The sequence below is a fragment of the Aethalodelphis obliquidens genome, unplaced genomic scaffold, assembly GCF_003676395.1.
Source record: "Aethalodelphis obliquidens isolate GAN/ISIS:26980383/991018 unplaced genomic scaffold, ASM367639v1 scaffold48, whole genome shotgun sequence".
In the NCBI taxonomy this organism is placed as follows: domain Eukaryota; kingdom Metazoa; phylum Chordata; class Mammalia; order Artiodactyla; family Delphinidae; genus Aethalodelphis; species Aethalodelphis obliquidens.
In genome coordinates, this window is record NW_020837992.1 from 4,182,759 (window position 1) to 4,207,168 (window position 24,410).

General features: G+C 36.0%; 1 protein-coding gene across 1 annotated transcript in view; it reads left to right on the forward strand.

Moving 5' to 3' along the window:
- The window catches only part of LOC113607474 (complement receptor type 1), a 106,434-nt gene that overhangs the window by 24,321 nt on the left and 57,703 nt on the right, over positions 1–24,410 (forward strand). Inside the window, exons 4-5 of the mRNA XM_027082866.1 lie at positions 6,457–6,542; positions 23,854–24,252. Coding sequence (XP_026938667.1) covers positions 6,457–6,542; positions 23,854–24,252 — 485 coding nt within the window. The remainder of the gene's footprint in view (positions 1–6,456; positions 6,543–23,853; positions 24,253–24,410) is intronic.

A 24,410-nucleotide genomic window follows, 5' to 3' on the forward strand; every position in this document is an offset into this window, starting at 1 on the left:
GAATGGCCATCATCAAAAAATCTACAAACAATAAATGCTGGAGAAGGTGTGGAGAAAAGGGAACCCTCTTGCACTGTTGGTGGAATGTAAATTGATACAGCCACTATGGAGAACAGTATGGTTACTTAGAAAAACTAAAAATAGAACTACCATATGATCCAGCAATACCACTAAGGGGCATATACCCTGAGAAAACTATAATTCAAAAAGACACATGCACCCCAATATTCATTGCAACACTATCTACAATACCAGGGCATGGAAGCAATATAAATGTCAACAGATGAATGGATAAAGAAGATGTGGCACATATATACAATGGAATATTACTCAGCCATAAAAAGGAATGAAATTGGGTCATTTGTAGAGATGTGCATAGACCTAGAGTCTCTCATACAGAGTGAAGTAAGTCAGAAAGAGAAAAACAAATATTGTATATTAAGGCATATATGTAGAATCTAGAAAAATGGTACAGGTACATATTTGCAGAGCAGGAATAGAGACGTAGACATAGAGAACGGATGTGTTGACATGTGGGGGGAAAGGGAGTTGGGATGAATTGGGAGATTGGGACTGACATATATACACTACCATGTGTAAAATAGCTAGCTAGTGGGAAACTGCAGTATAGCAAAGGGAGCTCAGCTCGGTGCTCTGTGGTGACCTAGATGGGTGGGATGGAGGGGGGTGGGAGGGAGGTCAGAGACGGAGGGGATATGTATATACATATAGCTGATTCACTTTGTTGTGCAGCAGAAACCTATGCAACATTGTAAAGCAACTATACCCCAATTAAAAAAAAAAAAAGATACAGGGTGGCTGAATGGATTAAGAAAACAAGACCCATATATATGCTGTCTACAAGAGACTCACTTCAAATCTAAAGGCACACACAGACTGAAAGTGAAAGGATAGAAAAAGATATCCCACACAAATGTAAACAAAAAGAAAGCTGGAACAGCAAGACTTATATTAGACAAAATATACTTTAAAACAAAGACTGTAACAGAAGACACAGAAGGACATTACATAATGATAAAGGGATAAACCCAAGAAGAGGACATAACATAAATATATCTATGACAATAGTCAAGATATGGAAGCAACCTAAGTGTCATTGATAGGTAAATGGATAAAGAAGATGGAGTATATATACAAAATAATATCACTTAGCCATAAAAAAGAATGAAATCTTGTCATTTGTGACAACATGAATGGACCTAGAGGGCATTATGTTAAGTGAAATAAGTTAGGCAAAGAAAGACAAATATGATTTCACTTATATGTGGAATCCAAAAAACAAAACAAATGAACAAACAAAACAAAGCAAAGCAGAAATGGACTCATAGATACAGAGAACAAACTGGTGGTCATCAAAGGGAAGGGGGATAGGGGGTTGGGTGAAACAGGTAAAGGAGATCAAGAGGTATAAACTTCCAGTTATAAAATAAATAAATCACAGGATGTAATGTACAGCATAGAGAATATAGGCAGTAATATTGTAATAACTTTGCATCATGACAGATGGTTACTAGGCTTATTGTGGTGATCAATTCAATATATACATATATATACACATGTATATGTATATATATAATATGTCAAATCACCATGTTGTACATCTGAAATTAATACAATATTGTATACCAACTATAGTTCAATCAAAAAAAGAAAAGGGAAACAACCCCTCTGTTTGCAAATGACATATCTGGTATAGAGAATGCTAAGGAATGCACACACACACACAAACATATTATATCTAATGAATAGTTCATCAAGATTTCAGGATACAAGTTATCAGATGATTTATTTTTAACATGGGTGTTTCATTGATGTAAAGGAAGATTATTTTTAGAGAGGGATTTAAGAACATAATTATATCTAAAATCACAGAGTATAACAGGAAATCTTGAAATTAAGAAAATTTTAAAGTGCTAGACTTATAGTCAATGTCTCATTCTTGACCTCAAAAAATGGAGAAAACAAATTCATGTGTATTTTTAATGGATGTTACCCTGGTAGGGTAAAAAATAATTTCCAACTGAACAAAAGTAAACAAATTAATCCATGTAGCAAAATAGAGGGAAGAAAATGTTACACTTTCTTCATATAAGTTGGGGGCACAATTGGGGTATTTTTGTTTTTTCCTTTTAGAAATTTGTTTTATAAAAATGAGATCATGTTCATTGTAATCAGGATGTAAAGCAAATTTGTTGTTTTTCTACATGAAGATTTTCTACCTAGTATATCTATTACCTTTCTTGAATAACCTATAGAATTTAAAAGTACATTCTCTCACCGTAGAGTACAAAGTTGAAAACCAATCTACTAAAAGGGCTTCGGTTTATATTATTCAAATCTTCAACATCTTTACTTCAAAGCATATTATTCAGTTAAAGTAATTTTAAGTATATTATAATGGTATATTATAAAATACAGAGCTCAAGAGTAGAATGGGAAGTCCAGAAATAGACTCAAATTTGTAAAAGAGGGAATTATATGAAGGTATCATGCAGCATTTCAAAGCAGTAAGCAAACTAGTATTTTTTATTTATGTTAAATAATTAGCACATTTTATGCACCACAAAAAATTTCATATTGATCAAAGAATTACATGTTATATGTGACACCTAAATAAAATGAAATAAAAAAATAATAAATATGTATCAGATTTAGGAACATTTCAAGTCAGTGGGTTCATTTCAAGCAAAGGCAGAATCCACAGAGAGGTTAATAGAATTGACACATATACAAATACTAAAAACAAATAAAATACAAATGAAAAACCACAAAAATATATAAAAAGCCCTTACAAACAAAATATGAACACCTAAATAGAGAAATGATTAAAAGATACAAAGTGGCAATTAACAAAAGAAAAAGGTACAAATTGTAAATACATGTGGAAGAGTCTGGCCTTGCTATTAATAAAATTAATACAAATGAAAATAACAATAATATGCTACTTTAACCACTTATTCAATCCAAAAGTATTTATTCAGAGCTCACAAATACTAAGAATAGGTACTATTCTGGAAGCTGGAGATATAGCAGTAAACAAAATACACAAAAATCCCTCTGTGTAGCTGTTAGTTTTGAAGTTCAGGGTAATGGGCATTGACATAAACTCCTAGTAGCACTATAAATTGATACAAATTTATACCATTTAACACAATTTAGGCAATACACTTTTGCCAAGAAGTCAAACTTAACAGTCTTCCTTTTTGAAGTCTTTTAGACTCTAAAGGCTTGAAAAGGTTGGAATGGAAAACATCTTAATGTTCAACAACAGGGGATTATTTGAGTAAATTATGGTCCATTCATGTGATGGAATATTATTCTGCCAATAAAAATATTGGGGATTGATTATATTTGCTGGGGTTTGAGGGATTCCAATAAACAATACATATATCTTCACCACGAAATTTCTGAACCAGCTGAGGAATCAGACAGATGAAGATCAAATTATATCTTTATTGCTGAAAGAGATTAGTAGAGAATATAACTTTAGGTCAGGGCTAAATGACCTAATTTTTAAAATCCCACAATTAAATGTAATTACCTGTTCTCAGACACAGCTGGACAACTATAAGCTTCCTGCATCCATCCCATCCCCACCACCACTAACCACAGGGGGTAGGAGAGGCCCCTTAGCACATGGCAGAGAATATACATCCTCTCTGCAGGCATGAAGAGTGGGAATGAGGCACAAGATGCAGAAGTTTGAGATGAATTGCCCTATACTTCTCCCAAACTCACCAGTCTGAGAACTCATGATGGGTAGGTAGGGGTAAACAGAGAACCCAGGACTGTCGATCTCAATAAGGCCCCAAAAGGAAATCTGAAAAGCAAATGTAGGTGTCCTACCCAACAATATTGTATATAATGAAAACAGTTTTAGGATAGACGTTATATTTAAAGAAGGTGAGACCCCAAAGGGACTGTTCTGTGCAAGGAAAGGAGAGGAAGTTGCTTGTTTTTTCCAGAGAAGAAGGAGGAGAAAGACAAGTGAGGGTTGGAATAAAATGCCTAATGGCATTCACTTCCCAGTGTAACACTCCCTAAAACTTCCCCCAAATGCAACAACAAATGCTTTGAGTAAGTGGATTTGTGGGAGAAACCCACAAAAATCCTCGGCATGGCTGCTAGATGAAATGTAGTGCAGAACCCAAAGCCAGTAGGGAGGGACACAGGAAAGTGGAAGCAGAGAGGAGTATGGGGAAATTAGCCCTAAGACACACAGTAATCATGTGTGTGGAAGAGGACTCTCACACAGCTGTGAAATATAGGTCCTGGCCCAGTTTAACTACACCTACTTGACAGCTGACATCCATGTTACATGTATATCTCTTCATGTAAGAAACCGAAAGAATTTTCTGTAAGTTCTTGACCCAGAGTTTGGTGCACAGACCAGCAAGGTCAGCATCTCCCGGGAGCTTGTTAGAAATGCAGAATTTTCATACCCACTGAATCAGAATCGTATTTTCACAAGATCCCCTGGTGATTTCTATGCAAATAAAACTTTGGAGAAGCACTTCTCTAAACCATTAACTATGTTGTAAGATACAGTTTAGGTAATTTTTTTCCATTACTGGAATTTTCTGTATCTTTCACAGTTTTTCTACAATGACTATTAACTTTTGTAATCAGCTTTTAAAGAGATGTTATTGAACTTCCAGTTCCAGATTCACTTTTCCCTGCTTCTCTCTCTACACATAGCTAAATACCCTAGAAATTGTTCAACATACAACCATAAAAGGACCACAAAAGGTAGAAAGAAAGTGGACTGGCTAGGGACCCCAGAACTTAAAGAATGACCCTGCAGTGAGTTCCCTGCGTTTTCTTTTTATCTCTCAGGATGGGTGCTATAGAAGACTGTAAGCCAGAACAGTCAACAAGCAGAGAGAGAAGCCTACTCCCCTGTTAAAGGACTGGGGAAGGGAAAGCTCAGCAGGGATGTAGTAAGGAGACCCATACTTAGTGATAGTGGTGGCCCAATCTGCCTAAATTAGCAGCATAAGGAGAAATTGGGGATGGGGGAAGTCTATCCTTCCCATGTCACACACACATGGGAAGCAGCAGGTCCCAGTCCACCAGCAGCTGTGTCAATAGCGGAACCTGGGTGCGCTGGCATATCTCATGCCCCCGCATGTGAGCCTTATTCTGCCTGCAATGGCAGCATCAGCAGAGCCTGGTTGGTGAGACCTAGACTTCAAGATAGCAGCAGGAGGGCTCCTCCACTCACACCAGACATGGGATTGGTAACTTATTTGTCTGGCTTCTTGGAGGCACCTCTGTGCATTTGTCCTCAAGTGGTCTTATGGATGTCTTTCAGAAAATGGTTATTTTATATGATTTGTTATGGAATTTGTTCTAATAAATCATTCTATCATGTGGCAACATGCAAAAAAACAAAACAAAACAAAACGTTTTAGAAGAATTGCCGACTCAAGGTAGAACTTGCTTCACCATTTTTATCCCAATCCTCTTGATTAGAAAATCAAAAAGAGCACTTTAAGAAATAATCTTTATGAAGTCGAAAACCAGAGGGGTCTCCATGATTCTCCGCTCCTATGGCAAACAGGAAGGAAGAGGTGCACACACAGTGGAAAGACTGCAGCTTTCCTTTACTCCATTTGTTATCTATTTGTGTGTATGTGTGTTTGCAGTGCAATTTAGAATATCTTCATTTTTTATGGTGTACTGGAAGGCATTAAAAACCTGAAAACAATACTGAAGGCATTAATAAATACAACATAACCACTGCTTCAATGTAACAGTGCTTCAGGTTTCTTCAAGAACATCCACAGCTCTTTTCATTTGATCTCCATTTGACCCATTTTGATGTTTGAATAAAGTTTGTGCTGCCATAGTTTCTTATATATTCATAAGGCAGTGTTCTCAGCTATACCAAATAACACTTGACTGTTATTTGACACTATTTGTCTTAACCTGTAGTAGTATCAAGTTCGGCCTTACTCTCCACCAATTTTCATGAATGGTTCAGCCCAACACACCATGACTATAGAAAATTTCAGTTGAAGTAAAAATAAATGTCATCAGTTTTTCCAAATTGTATGGCAAACTTTGAACAGCTTGTGGTGTACTAATTGAGAATTTCTGTCTTTAACATTTATAATATGAAATAAGTGTTCAACTGTTTTTGTCTTGTTTGGATTTCCTTTGGTTATAGTTTGATGAATCATATTTATCTTAGATGTATATAAAAAATGTGCCTTAACCTAATAAAGAAGAGAGATCTCATCTAATTTAGAAGGCATGAAGAAGATAATTTTAAAGTTCAGATAAAGACACAAAAGTTGGGAAAGCAATTGTACTTTGACAAATGGAAATTGTCCTTCTAAATTTTCCAAGATTGTAATCTCTTGTAAGGAGCAATTTAAACAGGATTAAGTGTTTATTTAGAATATAACATTCATTATTCTTTGCCTCTAGATACCGACTCATTGGTAAATCCTCTGCTGCATGCATCATCTCTGGCAACTCTGTCACCTGGGATAATGACCCACCTATTTGTGAGAGTGAGTTGAAATATTCTTTTCTATCACCTTTACCAATAAATTCTCACTTTCCCCCTGGAGTTATAAAAATCTTAATTGATTTTTGCATTCTGTCATTCAGATGGCTGCAGACAGCTATAATGGTCTCAAAAATACATGTGGGGTCCTGGCAACTGTTTTCTTAAGTTCATCTTTATCCTGGGTTGTGCCTTTTCTGAACCTCGGGACTTAAATGCATAAAAGTCTTCAAACTTTATTTTTACTTCAATTAATTTGGAATTATGTTGGTTCTGCCATCCCCAGTGTAATAACCATCCTGCTTAAAAAATTAGTAAAGATTTTTAAAATGATATTCTTTGAGGTTTGATGAAGCTGTGGAGGAATTCACACTTTCATGTGCCAATGGTTCAACACACTCTCTTGAAAGTCATAATGTAATATGAGCCTCAAAAATGGGCTTATATTTTGACCCGCTTCTTAGAATTTATACTTAGGAAATAAACAGATTGTAAACTTTTTATTGCAGCATACTTTATAATGGCAAACATGTTAAACTAACCTAAATGCACTGCATGGTCCCTAATATGGTTTGGAAATAACCTATTGGAAGCAAAAAGACATGTCAAAAGTGACTACAGAGAATTCCCTAAGAAGCATAAAATAGCCATGCAGAATTAGAAGAAATACATCCATACATTGAAAATTTATTCAGCCATAAAAAGATATTATGGAAAAGCACTTAATATTTATAAAGATGATTATTATATCTATTTCTGTGAAGAAAATCAGATGACAAAATAGTATGTTTTATACACAATTTATACAAGACTATAGAAGATCTCATTATATTAAAAATAATACACCTTGACATATTTCCATTTTTTTGTCTCTATCTATAATTCTGTAACCTTTTCTATATCCAACCCTGACAAGTGGCTTTAAGCCTCCTTGGTGAAGGGTAGGGAGGAAACTTACAGTATACATTTTGGCTGTGCAGCAGGTGCTTCCTCTTCCTCAAGAAGAGCCAGTCTCCTGTTTTATTGAAGCTGCTCTGGGTCTCTAAATTGGTTCTCAAGTCTTAGAATTGGTTGATAAATAACCAAAACTCTCTTTTGTAGTGATTCAAGTCAGGCTTCTGTTCACTAGACCTAGATCTTCTTTGCTAATACAAATCAACTAAAACTTTAGACCAGTATCCATCTACTTCAGTTTTAGAGATTCCATGATCAATGAGCCAATGATAAAGATCTTTGCAGGAAAATCATTCTGATTTCTGCTTCAGTTGTCTCTGACAGTTAAGTGTTACCACTTGGCCTCTGCAACCCTGAGGTCCTTTCATCCCCATTGGATTCAGGTAACCCCATTTAATAGCTACCATTCCCACTGTCATTCCTGGCCTATGGAGAATAGCCATCACAGAGTTCTTCAAGGATGCTGAAACTTTTGCATAAATGTATTTCTCAAAGCCTTGGGTAAAAGGTCTCACTTTCAACCTATGTGCACCATGGAGGTAATTAGGGAGTAGATGAACAGGTCTTACATAATAAATCCACTCTAGCATTCCTAAGTCCCTAGGCCACAGGATGTTTTCCTCTGCAGTATACTAATAATGTTCTGCTTTTCAACTTCATTCTGTTAGGCCACACTCAAACTAACACATTGAATTCAGAATCTCAATTCTTTTGCTGTATTTTATACTTTCTCATAGGTCATAAGTTTTATTTCCCCAAATCTCCCTGGTCCTGTCAGGGCTTGAATCTGGTTAGAGGACTAGAAACAATGCAAGGTGGTAGGGATAGGTCCTGAGGAAAATCATCAGTTCTTGCAATTTGGGTTGCCAGACTTAGTAAATAAAAATGCAAGATGCCCAATTAAATTTGAATTCAGAGAAGCAACAAATATTTCTGTAGTATAAATATGTGCCATGCAATATTTGGGATATACTTAGAAATTTTCTTGTTTTTCTGAAATTCAAATTTAATAGAGCATTCTGTATTTTCCATGGCAGTCCTATCAGGACAGCTACCTCAGGAGAGGCTGTTAGTTTCTTCAGGCAAGAGGAGGCTTTTCTCCTCAGATCAGGGAGGAAGGCTCTCCTTCTGGCAAAGGAGGCTTGGCAGAATTTCTTGTTTTCTTTTTTGCCATCTGTGTATCTTCTTTTTTTTTTTTTGTATTTACAATTATTTACTTTTCTTTGTGGTTACAATTTTTTAAACATCTTTATTGGAGTATAATTGCTTTACAATGTTGTGTTAGTTTCTGCTGTATAAAAAAGCAAATCAGCTGTATGCATACATATATCCCCACATCGCCTCCCTCTTGCATCTCCCTCCCACCCTCCCTATGCCACCCCTCTAGGTGGTCACAAAGCACTGAGCTGACCTCCCTGTGCTATGCAGCTGTTTCCCACTAGCTAGCTATTTTATATTTGGTAGTGTATATATATCAATGCTACTCTCTCACTTCATCCCAGCTTAACCTTCCCACTTACCGTGTACTCAAGTGCATTCTCTATGTCTGTCTTTATTCCTGTCCTGCCCCTAGGTTCATCAGAACCTTTTCTTTTTAGATTCCATATATATGTGTTGGCATATGGTATTTGTTTTTCTCTTTCTGACTTACATTACTCTGTATGACAGACTCTAGGTCCATCTACCTCACTACAAATAACTCAATTTTGTTTCTTTTTATGGCTGAGTAATATTCCATTGTATATATGTGGCACATCTCCTTTATTCATTCATCTGTCGATGGACACTTAGGTTGTTTCCATGTCCCAGCTATTGTAAATAGAGCTGAAATGAACATTGTGGTACATGACTCTTTTTGAATTATGGTTTTCTCAGGGAATATGCCTAGTAGTGGGATTGCTGGGTGGTATGGTAGTTCTATTTTTAGTTTTTTAAGGAACCTCCATACTGTTCTCCAGAGTGGCTGTGTCAATTTACATCCCACCAACAGTGCAAGAGGGTTCCCTTTTCGCCACACCCTCTCCAACATTTATTGTTTGTAGATTTCTTGATGATGGCCATTCTGACCGGTGTGAGGTGATACCTCATTGTAGATTTGATTTGCATTTCTCTAATGATTAGTGATGTTGAGCATCCTTTCATGTGTTTGTTGGCAATCTGTATAGCTTCTTTGGAGAAATATCTATTTAGGTCTTCTGCCCATTTTTCGATTGGGTTGTTTGTTTTTCTGATATTGAGCTGCTTGTAAATTTTGGAGATGAATCCTTTGTCAGTTGCTTCATTTGAAAATATTTTCTCCCATTCTGAGGTTGTCTTTTTGTCTTGCTTATGGTTTCCTTTGCTGTGAAAAAGCTTTTAGGTTTCATTAGGTCCCATTTGTTTACTTTTCTTTTTATTTCCATTTCTCTAGCAGGTGAGTCAAAAAGGATCTTGCTGTGATTTATGTCATAGAGTGTTCTGCCTATATTTTCAGCTAGGAGTTTCATACTGTCTGGCCTTACATTTAGGTATTTAATCCATTTTGAGTTTATTTTTGTGTATGGTGTTAGGGAGTGTTCTAATTTCATTCTTTTACATGTAGCATGCCAGTTTTCCCAGCACCATTTGTTGAAGAGGCTGTCCTTTCTCCATTATATATTCTTGCCTCCTTTATAAAAAATAAGGTGACCATATGTGTGTGGGTTTATGTCGGGGCTTTCTGTCCTGTTCCATTGATCTATGTTTCTGTTTTTGTGCCAGTACCATACTGTCTTGATTACTGGAGCTTTGTAGAATAGTCTGAAATCAGGGAGTCTGATTCTTCCACCTTCATTTTTTTTTTTTTTCTCAAGATTGCTTTGGCTATTCGGAGTCTTTTGTGTTTCCACACAAATTGTGTAATCTTTTGTTCTACTTCTGTGAAAATGCCATTGGTAGTTTGATAGGGATTGCCTTGAATCTGTAGATTGCTTTGGATAGTAGAGTCATTTTCACAATGTTGATTCTTCCAGTCCAAGAACATGGTATACCTCTCCATCTGTTTGTATCAGCTTTAATTCCTTTCATCAGTGTCTTATAGTTTTCTGCATGCAGGTCTTTTGTTTCCTTACGTAGGTTTATTCCTAGGTATTTTATTCTTTTTGTTGCAGTGGTAAATGGGAGTGTTTCCTTAATTTCTCTTTCAGAATTTTCATCATTAGTGTATAGGAATGCCAGAGATTTCTGTGCATTAATTTTGTATCCTGCTACTTTACCAAATTCATTGATTAGCTCTAGTAGTTTTCTGGTAGCATCTTTAGGATTCTGTATGTATAGTATCATGCTATCTGCAAACAGTGACCATTTTACTTCTTTTCTGATTTGGATTCCTTTTATTTCTTTTTCTTCTCTGATTGCTGTGGCTAAAACTTCCAATACTATGTTGAATAATAGGGCTGAGAGTGGGCAACATTGTCTTGTTCCTGATCTTAGAGGAAATGGTTTAAGTTTTTCACAATTGAGAACGATACTGGTTATTGGTTTGTCATATATGGCTTTTATTATGTTGAGGTAACTTCCCTCTATGCCTACTTTCTGGAGGGTTTTTATGATAAATGGGTGTTGAATTTTGTTGAACACTTTTTCTGCATCTATTGAGATGATCATATGGTTTTTATCCTTCAGTTTGTTAATATGATGTATCATTGATTGATTTGTGTATATTGAAGAATCCTTGAATTCCTGGGATAAACCCCAGTTGATCATGGTGTATGATCCTTTTAATGTGCTGTTGGATTCTGTTTGCCTGTATGTTGTTGAGGATTTTTGCATCTATGTTCATCAGTGATATTGGCCTGTAGATTTCTTTCTTTGTGACAACTTTGTCTGGTTTTGGTATCAGGGTGATGGTGGCCTCTTAGAATGAGTTTGGGGTTGTTCCTCCCTCTGCTATGTTTTGGAAGAGTTTGAGAAGGATAGGTGCTTAGCTCTTCTCTAAACGTTTGATGAATTTGCCTGTGAAGGCATCTGGTCCTGAGCTTTTGTTTGTTGGAAGATTTTTAATCACAGTCTCAATTTCAGTACTTGTGATTGGCCTGCTTATATCTTCTATTTCTTCCTGGTTCAGTCTCAGAAGGTTGTGCTTTTCTAAGAATTTGTCAATTTCTTCCAGGTTTTCCATTTTATTGGCATAGAGTTGCTTGAAGTAATCTCTCATGATCCTTTGTATTTCTGCAGTGTCAGTTGTTACTTCTCCTTTTTCATTTCTAATTCTATTGATTTGAGTCTTCTCCCTTTTGTTCTTGATGAGTCTGGCTAATGGTTTATTTTGTTTATCTTCTCAAGGAACCAGCTTTTAGTTTTATTGATCTTTGCTATTGTTTCCTTTATTTCTTTTTCATTTATTTCTGAGCTGATCTTTATGATTTCTTTCTTTCTGCTAATTGTGGGTTGTTTTTGTTCTTGTTTCTCTAATTGCTTTAGGTGTAAGGTTAGGTTGTTTATTTGAGGTGTTTCTTGTTTCTTGAGGTAAGGTTGTATTACTAAAAACTTCCCTCTTAGAATTGCTTTTGCTGTATCACATAGCTTTTGGGTCATTGTGTTTTCATTGTCATTTGTTTCTAGGTATTTTGATTTCCTCTTTGATTTCTTTAGTGATCTCTTGGTTATTAAGTAGTGTATTGTTTAGTCAGCCTCCATGTGTTTGTATTTTTTACATATTTTTTTCCTGTGGTTGATATCTAGTCTTATAATGTTGTGCTTGGAAAAGATACTTGATATGATTTCAATATTCTTAAATTTACCAAGGCTTGATTTGTGACCCAAGATATAATCTATACTGGAGAATGTTCCATGAGCACTTAAGAAGAAAGTGTATTCTGTTGTTTTTGGATGGAATGTCCTATAAATGTCAATTAAGTTCATCTTGTTTAATGTATCATTTAAAGCTTGTGTTTCCTTATTTATTTTCATTTTGGATGATCTGCCCATTAGTGAAAGTGGGGTGTTAAAGTCCCTACTATGATTGTGTTACTGTCGATTTGCACTTTTATGGCTGTTAGCATTTGCCTTATGTATTAAGGTACTCCTATGTTGGGTGCATAAATATTTACAATTGTTATATCTTCCTCTTGGATTGATCCCTGGATCATTATGTAGTGTCCTTCTTTGTCTCTTGTACGTGTCTTAATTTAAAGTGTATTTTGTCTGATATGAGAATTGCTACTCCAACTTTCTTTTGATTTCCATTTGCATGGAATATCTTTTTCCATCCCCTCACTTTCAATCTGTGTGTGTCCTAGGTCTGAAATGGGTCTCTTGTAGCAGCATACATATGGGTCTTGTTTTTGTATCCATCAGCCAGTGTATGTCTTTTGGTTGGTGCATTTAATCCATCTACTTTAAGGTGATTATCGATATGTATGTTCCTATTACCATTTTCTTAATTGTTTTGGGTTTGTTATCGTAGGTCTTTTCCTTCTCTTGTGTTTCCTGCCTAGAGAAATTCTGTTAGCATTTTTTGTAAAGCTGGTTTGGTTGTGCTGAATTCTGTTAGCTTTTGCTTGTCTGTAAAGGTTTCAATTTCTCCTCGAATCTGAATGAGATCCTTGCTGGGTAGAGTAATGTTGGTTGTAGGTTTTTCCCTTTTATCACTTTAAATATGTCCTGCCACTCCCTTCTGACTTGCAGAGTTTCTGCTGAAAGATCATCTGTTTACCTTATGGAGATTTCCTTCTATGTTTTATGTTGCTTTTCCTTTGCTGCTTTTAATATTTTTTCTTTGCATTTAATTTTTGATAGTTTGATTAATATGTGTCTTGGTGTGTTTCACGTTGGATATATCCTGTATGGGGCTTTCTGTGCTTCCTAGACTTGATTGACTATTACCTTTCCCATGTTAGGGAAGTTTTCAACTCTAATATCTTCAAGTATATTCTCAGTCTGTTTCTTTTTCTCTTCTTCTTCTGGGACCCCTAATTCGAATGTTGGTGTGTTTAATGTTGTCCCAGAAGTCTCTGAGACTGTCCTCTATTCTTTTCATTTTGTTTCCTTTATTCTGCTCTGTGGTAGTTATTTCTACTATTTTACCTTCCAGGTCACTTATCCATTCTTCTGCCTCAGTTATTCTGCTACTGATTCCTTCTTGAGAATTTTTAATTTCATTTACTGTGTTTTTCATCATTTTTTGTTTGCTCTTTAGTTCTTCTCGGTCCTTGTTAGATGTTTCTTGTATTTTCTCCATTCTATTTCCAAGGTTTTGGATCATCTTTACTATCGTTACTCTGAATTCTTTTTCAGGTAGACTGCCTATTTCCTCTTCATTTGTTTAGTCTGGTAAGTTTTTACCTTGTGCCTTCATCTGCTGCATACTTCTCTGTCTTCTCATTTTGTTTAAGTTACTGTGTTTGGGGTCTCCTTTTTGCAGGCTGCAGGTTCGTAGTCCCCATTGTTTTTGGTGTCTGCCCCCAGTGGGTGAGGTTGGTTCAGTTGCTCGTGTAGGCTTTTTGGTGGAGGGGACTGGTGCCTGTGTTCTGGTGAGGGGGCTGGATCTTGTCTTTCTCGTGGGCAGTGCCACGTCCTGTGGTGCGTTTTGGGGTGTCTGTGAACTTAGTATGATTTAGGCAGCCTCTCTGCTAATGGGTGGGGTTGTATTCCTGTCTTGCTAGTTGATTGGCATGGGGCATCTAGCACTGGAGCTTGCTGGCTGTTCGGTGGTGTTGTGTCTTATTGTTGAGATGGAGATCTGTGTGAGAGCTCTCGCAGATTGATATTATGTGGGGTGGGACATCTCTGGTTTTCCAATGTCCTGAACTTGGCTCTTCGACCTCAAAGGCTCAGGCCTGATGCCAGGCCTCAGCACCAAGACCCTGTCAGCCACATGGCTCAGAAGAAAAGGGAGAAAAAAAGAAAGAAAAAACAATTTAAGAAAAAAAAATTATTGCAATTGAAAAATAATAATAATAGAAAGAAGAGAGCAATGAAACCAATAAACAAATCCACCAATTATAACAAGTGCTAAAAACTATACTAAGATAAACATAAAAATCAGAAACAAATCAGTCACAGACAGCAAACCCCAAGTCTACAGTTGCTCCCAAAGTCTACCGCCTCAATTTTGGGATGATTCATTGTCCATTCAGGTATTCCACAGATGCAGGGTACCTCAAGTTGATTGTGGGGATTTAATCCGCTGCTCCTGAGGCTGCACGGAGCAATTTCCCTTCTCTTCTTTGTTCGCACAGCTCCTGAGGTTCAGCTTTGGTTTTGGCCCTACCTCTACATGTAGCTTGCCCTCAGGCATCTGTTCCCACCCAGACCAGACAGGGTTTAAGCAGAAGCCGATTAGGGGGCAGTGGCTCACTGAGGCTGGAGCAGGGAGGGAGGGGTACGGTAGTTATAACTGGAATGCGTAGTGAGCCTGTGGCGACAGAGGCCAGCGTGGTGTTGCAACAGCCTGAGGCGCACTGTGTGTTCTCCTGGGAAAGTTGTCTCTGGATCACAGGACCCTGGCAGTGGTGTGTTGCACAGGCTCCCAGTGGGGTGTGGATAGTGACCTGTGCTTGCATACAGGATTCTTGGTGGCTGCAGCCGCAGTGTTAGCATTTCATGCCCATCTCTGGGGTCTGAGCTGATAGCCATGGCTCACGCCTGTCTCTGGAGCTTGTTTAGACGGTGCTCTGCCTTCTGTGGGCAGACAGGGAAGGAATCCCCTCTCCTTGTGTACCCTGAAACAATGGTCTCTTGCCCCTTAGGCAGGTCTATACTTTTTTCCACACTCCCTCCTGGCTAGCTGTGGCACACTGGCCCACTTCAGGCTGTGTTCACGCAGCCAACCCCAGTCCTCTCCCTGGGATCTGACCTCCGAAGCCAGAGCCTCAGCTCCCAGACCCCACCCACCCTGGCGGGTGAGCAGACAAGCCTCTCAGGCTGGTGAGTGCTGGTCAGCACTGATCCTCTGTGCGGGAATCTCTCCACTTTGCCCTCTACACCCCTGTTTCTGCACTGTCTTATATGGCTCTGAAGCTTTCCTCATGCCCACCCCCGTCTCTGCCAGTGAAGGGGCTTCCTAGTGTGTGGAAACTTTTCCTTCTTCACAGCTCCCTCCCAGAAGTACAGGTCTCGTCCCTATTGTTTTGTCTCCGTTTTTTCTTTTTTCTTTTGCCCTACCCAGGTGCGTGGGGATTTTCTTGCCTTTTGGGAAGTCTGAGGTCTTCTGCCAGCATTCAGTAGGTGTTCTGTAGGAGTGGTTCCACATGTAGATGTATTTTTGATGTATTTGTGCAGAGGAAGGTACTCTCCATGTCTTACTTCTCTGCCATCTTGAAGGTCTTCTCTCGGCAGAATTTCCAGGTTCAAGGTATTCTGTTTCATTAGAATTTTTCCATATATCTTCATCTCAATTTTCAGAGTCTTTCTTTTTCTAATCAATGCCCAAACTTTAGCGTAAGAGATTCTGAAATTGTGAATTCAATTTGCATTGCAGTTCAGCCACAGGATTAGGTGGTGTGTTTGTTTTTCAGGAATCTTGGCCCTGTGGCTACAGGATACAAGTGTTTCTTTTAGGGCAGATGTAGAAGCTTCCAGATCCAGACCTTGAGCAGGAATTTAAAGCTTTGTACTCACAATTTTCTTTCTCTTAAGTTCTCTGGTGCACTTAGAAGTACACAACCAACTCCATTATTTGCCTTCCTTAAAATGTTCTAGGACAGCAACCACTTGGTCACCCAAAACCTTGCTTCGATTGATTGTAGATATCTGTGGGTGTTAACTGAGGTGATCTTCTTTCTCTACGCTCCATAAACTACTTGTGTGCCCTTTTTCATGGGCAATGTTAATTCCTTTAAATCCAGTCGTATCAAAGAACCAATCCCAGACTCTTCTGTTACTCTGGGATAAATTTTGGTCCAAATATGGAAGCAGAACTACTATTGGTATTATGAAATAAGAGATTTATTATGGAATTAAACTTTATCCAGTTGCATGAGAAGCTGCTCTAAAAAGATCAGAAAAATCACTAACCAGCTGTCTTGGAGTTGGGGCTTTCAGGAAGCTAAGCACATCTGACTGCTGGGGTAGAACTGGGAAGAGGGCTGGTGTTAGAAATCTATAAAAGTTTTTTGCTCTTCATGACTACTGCTTCTGTAACCTCACAGTGAAGCATCTGAGACTGGGTTGGAATCACTGTAGGTAAGCAGGACCAGCAGTTAAGGAGAGCTGGATGCAGAAATAAGGAGAGCAAGAACAAATGGGAACCTGTCCGTTTGTTTGGTGCATTTGTCCCCTTGCCACCTCTGACCAAGGATGACCTTCAGCGTGGAACAGCTGTTGCTTCATTTCTACCTTGCATTTCATGCCAATTTCTCAAACTCTAACCCCAACCTAGAACCATACAAACAAAGTAAGTCTGGGAAAACTAGCTCTAATTTAGCCTTGATGACATTGTACAAAAACAGTAGATAACTACAAACTTTCTGTCTCCCTCCCTCTTCCTCCTCTTCCTCTTGCTTCTTTCTTTTCTTTCTCTATCCCTTTCTTCCTTGTTCTATCTTTCTTTCTGTTTTTTTTTTGTTTGATTTTTGTTTTTTCCATGCCACATGATTTCTGGGATCTTAATTCCCCAACCAGGGATTGAACCTTGGCCCATGGCAGTGAAAGCACTGAGTCCTAACCACTGGACCACCAGGGAACTCTCTTCATTCCTTCCTCCCTCTTTCCCTCCCTCCCTCCCTCCCTCCCTCCCTTCCTTCCTTCCTTCCTTCCTCTCTTCCTTTCTTCCTTTCCTTCTTTCACTAGGTAGACCACCAGTGTAACATTTCACATTGGGGGCTAGAAGGCATCCTTGTTTTGTTCCCCATCTCAAAGGGAAAGATTCAATCAAATATTTCACTATTAATCTGGTATGTGTTGTAGGTTTTTTTGTAGCTACCCATTTTCAGATTAAGGAAGTTCCCTTATGCTCTTCATTGCTAAGAAATTTTGAAAGACAAACTGATTCAAATTCCAATTTTACATTCTTGAAATAAATCAGCTTGGTCATAATATTTTATAATTTTTATTAGTTGTTTAATATGCTTTTGTTTGAGACACAATTCACATACCATAAAATTACCCTTTTAAAGTATACAGTTCAATGATTTTTGGTATATTCATACTTGTGTAACCAGCACCACTAATTTTAGAACACTTCTATTACTCCATTCTTAATATTTTTTAGAGATTAGACTGTAATTTTCTTTCTTGTAATGTTTTTATCTGATTTTAGTATCAAATTTATGATAGTCTCATAAAGCCAGCTGCTAGTGTTCCATATATCTGTTTCCCTTTAAGGGTTTAGGTGAGATTGGCGTTAATTCTTTTTTAGATATTTGAAATAGTTCATCAATAAAGCCTTGTGGCCTGGAATTTACTTTGTTAGATGGTCTTTTTCTCCCAACAATTTTTTCACACTGTGTATACTTTTTATTGAAGTTTAACATATATTAAAGTGCACAATCTTATTAATTCAGTTCATTGAATTTTTACAAAGTGAACTCACCCATGTAAATAGCACTCAGATAAGACATAGAACATTATCAGCACCTCAAACTCCCCATCTTGCCCTTTCTCAGTTATTATCTTCCCAAAGTAACTATTATTCTGCCCTCTATCACCAAAGATTAGCTCTGCCTCTTCTTAAATTTTATATTAAAGGAACAAAAAGATGTGTATTCCTGTGTCCAGCTTCTGCTCAGTGTCATACTTAGGAGACTCATCCATGTTGGTGCATGTAGGATTAATTGGATCTTTTCTATTGCTATATTGTATTTAATTAATTTGTAAATTCAGCTGTTTAAATATCAGCAGTATTTCTTACAGGTACATATGCAAATCTATATAAGTTTGAGAATCTTTATATATATGCAAATCTATACATATTTATATACATGCAAACCTATATAAATTGTTTATATTTCTATAAGTGGAATTGCTGGGTATAAATATATTCAGTTTTAGTAGATACTGCCAAAAGATTTTATAAAATGGTTGTACAAATTTACACTTCCCCCAGAAGCATATGAAAGGTCCAGCTGCTCCACATCCTTTGAAACTTGTTATTTATCAATTGTTTAAATGTTAGCTATTCTGGTGGCTCACTGTGGTTTTTAATTTGCATTTTCCTAATGACTGATGCTGAATACCTTTTCATACACTTATGAATGCCTGTTTAAAACTTTTCCCCAATGTTTACCTGTTTGTGTATCTCTTTATTGTTCTGTAGAAGTTCTTTACATATTCTCAGATTTTCCAATAAATGTAACACAAAAATTTTCTTCCAGGCTATAACTTGTCTTTCTGCTTTCTTAATGATGTCCTTGGTAATAGAAATACATTTTAATAATGTCTAATTCATGAGTCTTTTCCTTTCTAGTTACTGCTTTCTCTGTTCTACTTAAAAAAAATCTTTGCCCATCATTTTATTTTTCATGTTTAAGTCTGTGATTCATCTCAAATTTATTTTTTGTATGGTGTGGAGTATGGTCAAAGTATTCATTTTTTGTGTTTTTTTTCCCCTGTTGGATAGACAATTAATCTAATAACATTTATTTAAAAGGACCATTCCTTATATACCACAATGCCCATGAGTCAGGTGATGTGATATGTGAATCTCATTCCAGAGAGCTTCTCTTGCTTTGGTTTATTTACTACACTGTTTTCATTTCTATAGAATTATATTAAGACTGATATCTGGTGGCTCATATCCTCTAACCATTTACTTTCAAGATTTACATGGTAACTCTTGGCCCTTTGCATTTCCATATAAAATTTAGAATCAGCTTGTCAGTTTACACACACACACACACAAAATCCTGCTTGAATTTGTATTGGGTTTCTATTGACTCAGTAGATCAATTTGTGGACCATTAACATATTTACGTTTTTGAGTTTTAAATTCATGAACATGATATATCCCTCCATTTTTGAAGTCTTCTTTAATTTCTCTTAACATATTCCAGTTTACATTATAGAAGTCTTGAACATCATTTATTAGATTTATTCCTAGATATCTTTTTCAAAATTTTATTTTCTAATTGTTTATTTCTTAAACATGCAATCATTTGACCTTGAATCCAGCAATTTTGCTAAATTTTCTTTTAAATTCAATAGTTTATCTGCCTATTCTTTTTGATATGCTGCATAAACAATCATGTCATTTGTGAATAATTATCATATTTTTAAATTCTTTCCTTTCCTGTATCTTTTATTTATTTCTTTTATTTTATTGCATTGGCTAGAAACTCCAGTACAATGTCGAATGGAAGAGATAATATTGGTTTTACATAGTCATTATAAAGCATGATATTTCCTGTAAATTTATGGCAGATATCCTTTATCAGATTAAGGAAATTCCTTTTGCTATCTAATTTGCTGAAAGACTTATCTAATTTATCACTCTGCATCTATTGAGATAGTCATATCTGTTTCTCCTTTACTTTGTTGATGTTTTGTATTACATTGATTGATCTTTGGAAAGCTAACCAGCTTTGAATTACTAGAATAAATCAATCTTGGTCATGATGTGTTATATATGATTATCTTGTGTGTGGTGTATGTGTTTGTGTGTGTGTGATTGCTAATATTTTTTTATTCAAGTATTGTAAGATTGGTTTAATATTTTTAAATTAGTCAATGAAATTCCTATTTTGACCATTATACCATCCTCTGTAAGTACTGCTGTGTTCAGTTTCTTAATATTTTGTTTAGAAAATTTGCATTTATGTTCTCAAAAGATGTTGAACTCTAATTTATTTATTTCTTTTAATGCCCTTGTTAGGTTTGGGCATCAAGATTATGCTAGTCTTATAAAATGTTTTGGAAAGTATTCATTCTTTTCTATTCTCTGGAATTATTTATGTAACATTAATATTATTTTTCTTTATATCTTTGCAATAATTCAGCAGTAAAGCAATCTGGATGTGAGTTTTTGTTGTTAGGTTTTTAATTACTGATTTAATTTCTTCAATAGCTCTAAATTTTAAAAATATTTTTAATATCTTATTTAATAAGTTTTAGTATGTTGTGCTTTTTAAGGAATGTATTTCATTTACATTTGCTAAGTTATTGGTATAATGTTGTTCATTATATCCTCTTATTATATTTTAACGTGTATGGGGTCTGTACTGAGATCTCTATTTTAATTCTTGATAATGGTAACATTTTAAAATTTCTTTCTCTTGATTACTTTTACTAGGCATTTAAAATTTTTTCTAAGATTTTTTTGAAAAACAACTATTAACTTAATCTTCTGTAGTGTATAACTAGTTTCTATTTTATTGATTTCTGATTTATTATTTCCTTTCTGATACTTTCTTTGAGCTTAATTTGGTGTTCTCTGTTCATTAATTCTTGATATGGAAGCTTAGATAATTTTGTTTTGGCTTTTATTTTTTCTAACAGATATATTTAAACCTGTAAATTTTTCTCCAAAAGTGCTGTATTTGCTTCCCACAATCTTCATATTTTCATTATCATGATACAGAAAAATTGTCTAATTTTCCTTTTGATATCTTCTTCTATCCATAGTTTATTTTAAAGTGTGTTACTTAATTTTCAAACACTTGGAGATTTTTTAGTTATCATTCTTTTGTTTTAATCCTTTGAAACTTTTTGAAACATGTTTTATAGCCCAGAATATGGACAGTTTTGGTAAAATGTTACATATGCCTTTGAAAAGAAGGTGTAGTTGTTTTATGTCATTTTCTATAAATTTCTCTTAGGAAAGTATGATTTACTGTGTTTTTTTTCCTCCACTTGTTCTCTCAGTTATTGATGGGAATTTGTAAAATACCTGTGTTACTTTCCTAGGGCTGCCATAACAAATTACCACAAATTTAGTAGCTTTAAACGATAGAAATTTATTCTCTCTTAGTTCAGAGGTCAGCAGTCCAAAATCAAGGTGTCAGCAAGGTTGGTTCCTTTTCCTGGGAGAAAGAATCTGTCCTATGCCTCTCTCCTACCCCTGGTGGCTGCTGCAATCCTTGGCATTCCTTGGCTTATAGATGCATCCCTCCAATATCTGCCGCCATTGCACATTGCCTTCTCCTCTGTGTGTGTGTCCCCTTCCCTTCTGTCTCTTACAAACACTGTGGTCTTTAGATTGAAGATATACTCTGTTAATCCAAGATGATCTCATCTCAAGATCCTTAACTTAATTATATCTTCAAAGACCCTTGTGCCAAATAAGTTCACATTCACAGGTACTATGCGTTAGGACATGGAATATCTTTTTAGGGAATCACCATTTAAACTGCTACAATCACCAAATATGACTGGATTTGTCTATCTCTCCTATCAGCTATAGGGATTTTTCTTTATGTAATTTAAAAGCTATGTTATTACATACATGAAAATTTTGAATTATTATATTTTCCTGCTTAATTGACTCTTTTATCATAATGAAATGTCCCTCTTTACCTTTCATAATATTTCTTGCCTTAAAATCTATTTTGTATGATATCAATATAGATACACCAGCCTTCTTTTTTTGTTTCCTGTTTTTGTATTACATATGTTTCAAATCTTTTACTTTCATCCATTCTTTGTTCTATATTTAAAATTTACCTGGGAATTCCCTGGCAGTCCAGTGGTTAGGACTCTGTGCTTTCACTGCTGAGAGACTGGGTTCAATCCCTGGTCAGGGAACTAAAATTCCACAAGCCGCCCAGCACATCCAAAAAATAAAATAAAATAAAATAAAATAGATCTCTTGTAAACATCATATACTCAGATTTTGTTGTTTCATTCAGTCTGAAAATCTTTGCTTTTAATTAGAATGTTTAGGACATTTCAGGTTAATATAGTTACTGATATAGTTAGGTTTAAACTAACTATAGTTATAGGTTAGTTAGTTATAGGTTTCTCACATTTTAAAATTAATCAAGTATTTTTATTGTTCTATTTTTTTCTCCTCAAGAACATTTTAGCTGTACTTTATTTTCTTATTAATGCTATCTTAGAGACTCCAATATAGATCCTTGATTTATTATAATCTAATTAATTATAACCTATTATAATTATATAATCTAATTTATTATAAATAATGCTTTTTACCACTTCCCAAACAATGCAAGAACCATAGCAGTTTAACTCCATTGATGCTCTCCTGCCATTTTCTACTGTTTTTTTTACATATATTATATATCTCACCAGACAGTATAGTTGCTGCTTTTATAAAAGTGGTATTTATTTATATTTATCTACACATTAACTCTTTCTGTTACACTTCCTCCATATTGCAGTTCTATCAGTTCTATGTGACACTATTTTCCTTCAGCCTAAAGAATTCTTTCTAAGCATTTTTGTATTGCAGGTCTTCTGGCAATAAATGCTTTAAACATCTTTCTACGTATGGTTCCTCTGTTACTCTTTTGTCTATTTACGATCCTTTTGTCAATCTGTGTTGTGTCCTGGATATTTTTTTCTGTCCTAGTTTCCAGTTCATTGATTTTTCTTCAACTGTGTCTAAACTGCAACTAATCTTATCCAAATTCTTAATTTCAGTATCAAATGCCCCCTCCTGGTTCAACTAACCTTCCCCGGGGGGAAAGTAGCCCAAATGCTTGGCTCTCACCTGGATTTTAACCTTCTGTGAAACCAGTTTGTTAGCACTCTGATGCATTCTGTATGTTTTATATTTTACCCAGCATTTTTTCTCTGCGGGTGAGATGGGTGGAGTGATGTTTGATTTGAATTATTGAGATTACCATTACCAGAAGCAGAAGCTTCCTAAAGAATTTTCATTTTTAATTTTAAGTGTTTTGGAATTTTGGATGATGTTACTTAGTTCCAGTTATATACTGTTAGAACAACACAACTTTTTCTAACTATGTACTAGTCTTACTTCTAATTTTTAAGTGTATTTAGCTTTTTTTTGGTGGACTACTATATGATCACTTTTACATGGGTATAATATTATGATATCAAAATTAGGCTTGATAAAATGGGTTGCTAAGTTCTCTCCTTTACCTCTTGGAAACACCTGAAATTACATTTAGAAGTATATATTACTTGAAACTATGATAGAATTATAGGTGAAATTTTTTCTTCTATTTTTACAAGTTTCTTGGTCTATTCTAGCTTTCTATATCTGCTTTAATGAATATTAGTAATTTATATTTCCATTTATATCATTTAGCTTTCCAAAATGTTTAACATCCAGTAGTCTACAGTTTCATAAATATTCTCATGTTTACCCAGATATACTCAAATTCTACTTAGTTATGTCCACCTAAATTACAACTTCATAAAAACTTATCTCTATTAGCAAAGATTAAAAGCAAATAATGAAGGTAAAAATAGTTACAATTTAGTGACTCATTTGATTTCTCTCACTAGTTATTTTAATTCACTGCTTTCCCTTTTCCCAGGCATTCCTTGTGGGCCACCCCCAGCCATCGCCAATGGAGATTTCATTAGCACCGACAGAGAATACTTTCAATACGGAACAGTGGTGACCTATCGCTGCAATCTTGGAGAGAGAAGGCAGAAGCTGTTTGACCTCGTGGGTGAGCCGTCAATATATTGCACCAGTGAAGACAATCAAGTTGGCATCTGGAGTGGCCCTCCCCCTCAGTGCATTGCACCTAATAAATGCACGCCTCCAGTCATTGAAAATGGAATAAGGATGTCTGAGAACAAAAGCTTATTTTCTTTACGTGAAAGCGTGAGGTTTAGGTGTCAGCCCGGCTTTGCCATGAAAGGACCCTCCACTGTTGAATGCCAGGCCCAAAACAAGTGGGGGCCGGAGTTGCCCAGCTGCTCCAGGGGTGAGTCTGACTGAGGCTTTGAAGGGGCCTACAAATGACGTGAGTTGTAGGAAGATAGGGAGGTTAGTGTCGGTTCTGCAGGGAGGATGTGTGGTGAGCAGTGTGGATGGGTAAATTTTCTTGGGAGGAAACATTAAATAAAGCAGGTGTGTGTGTGT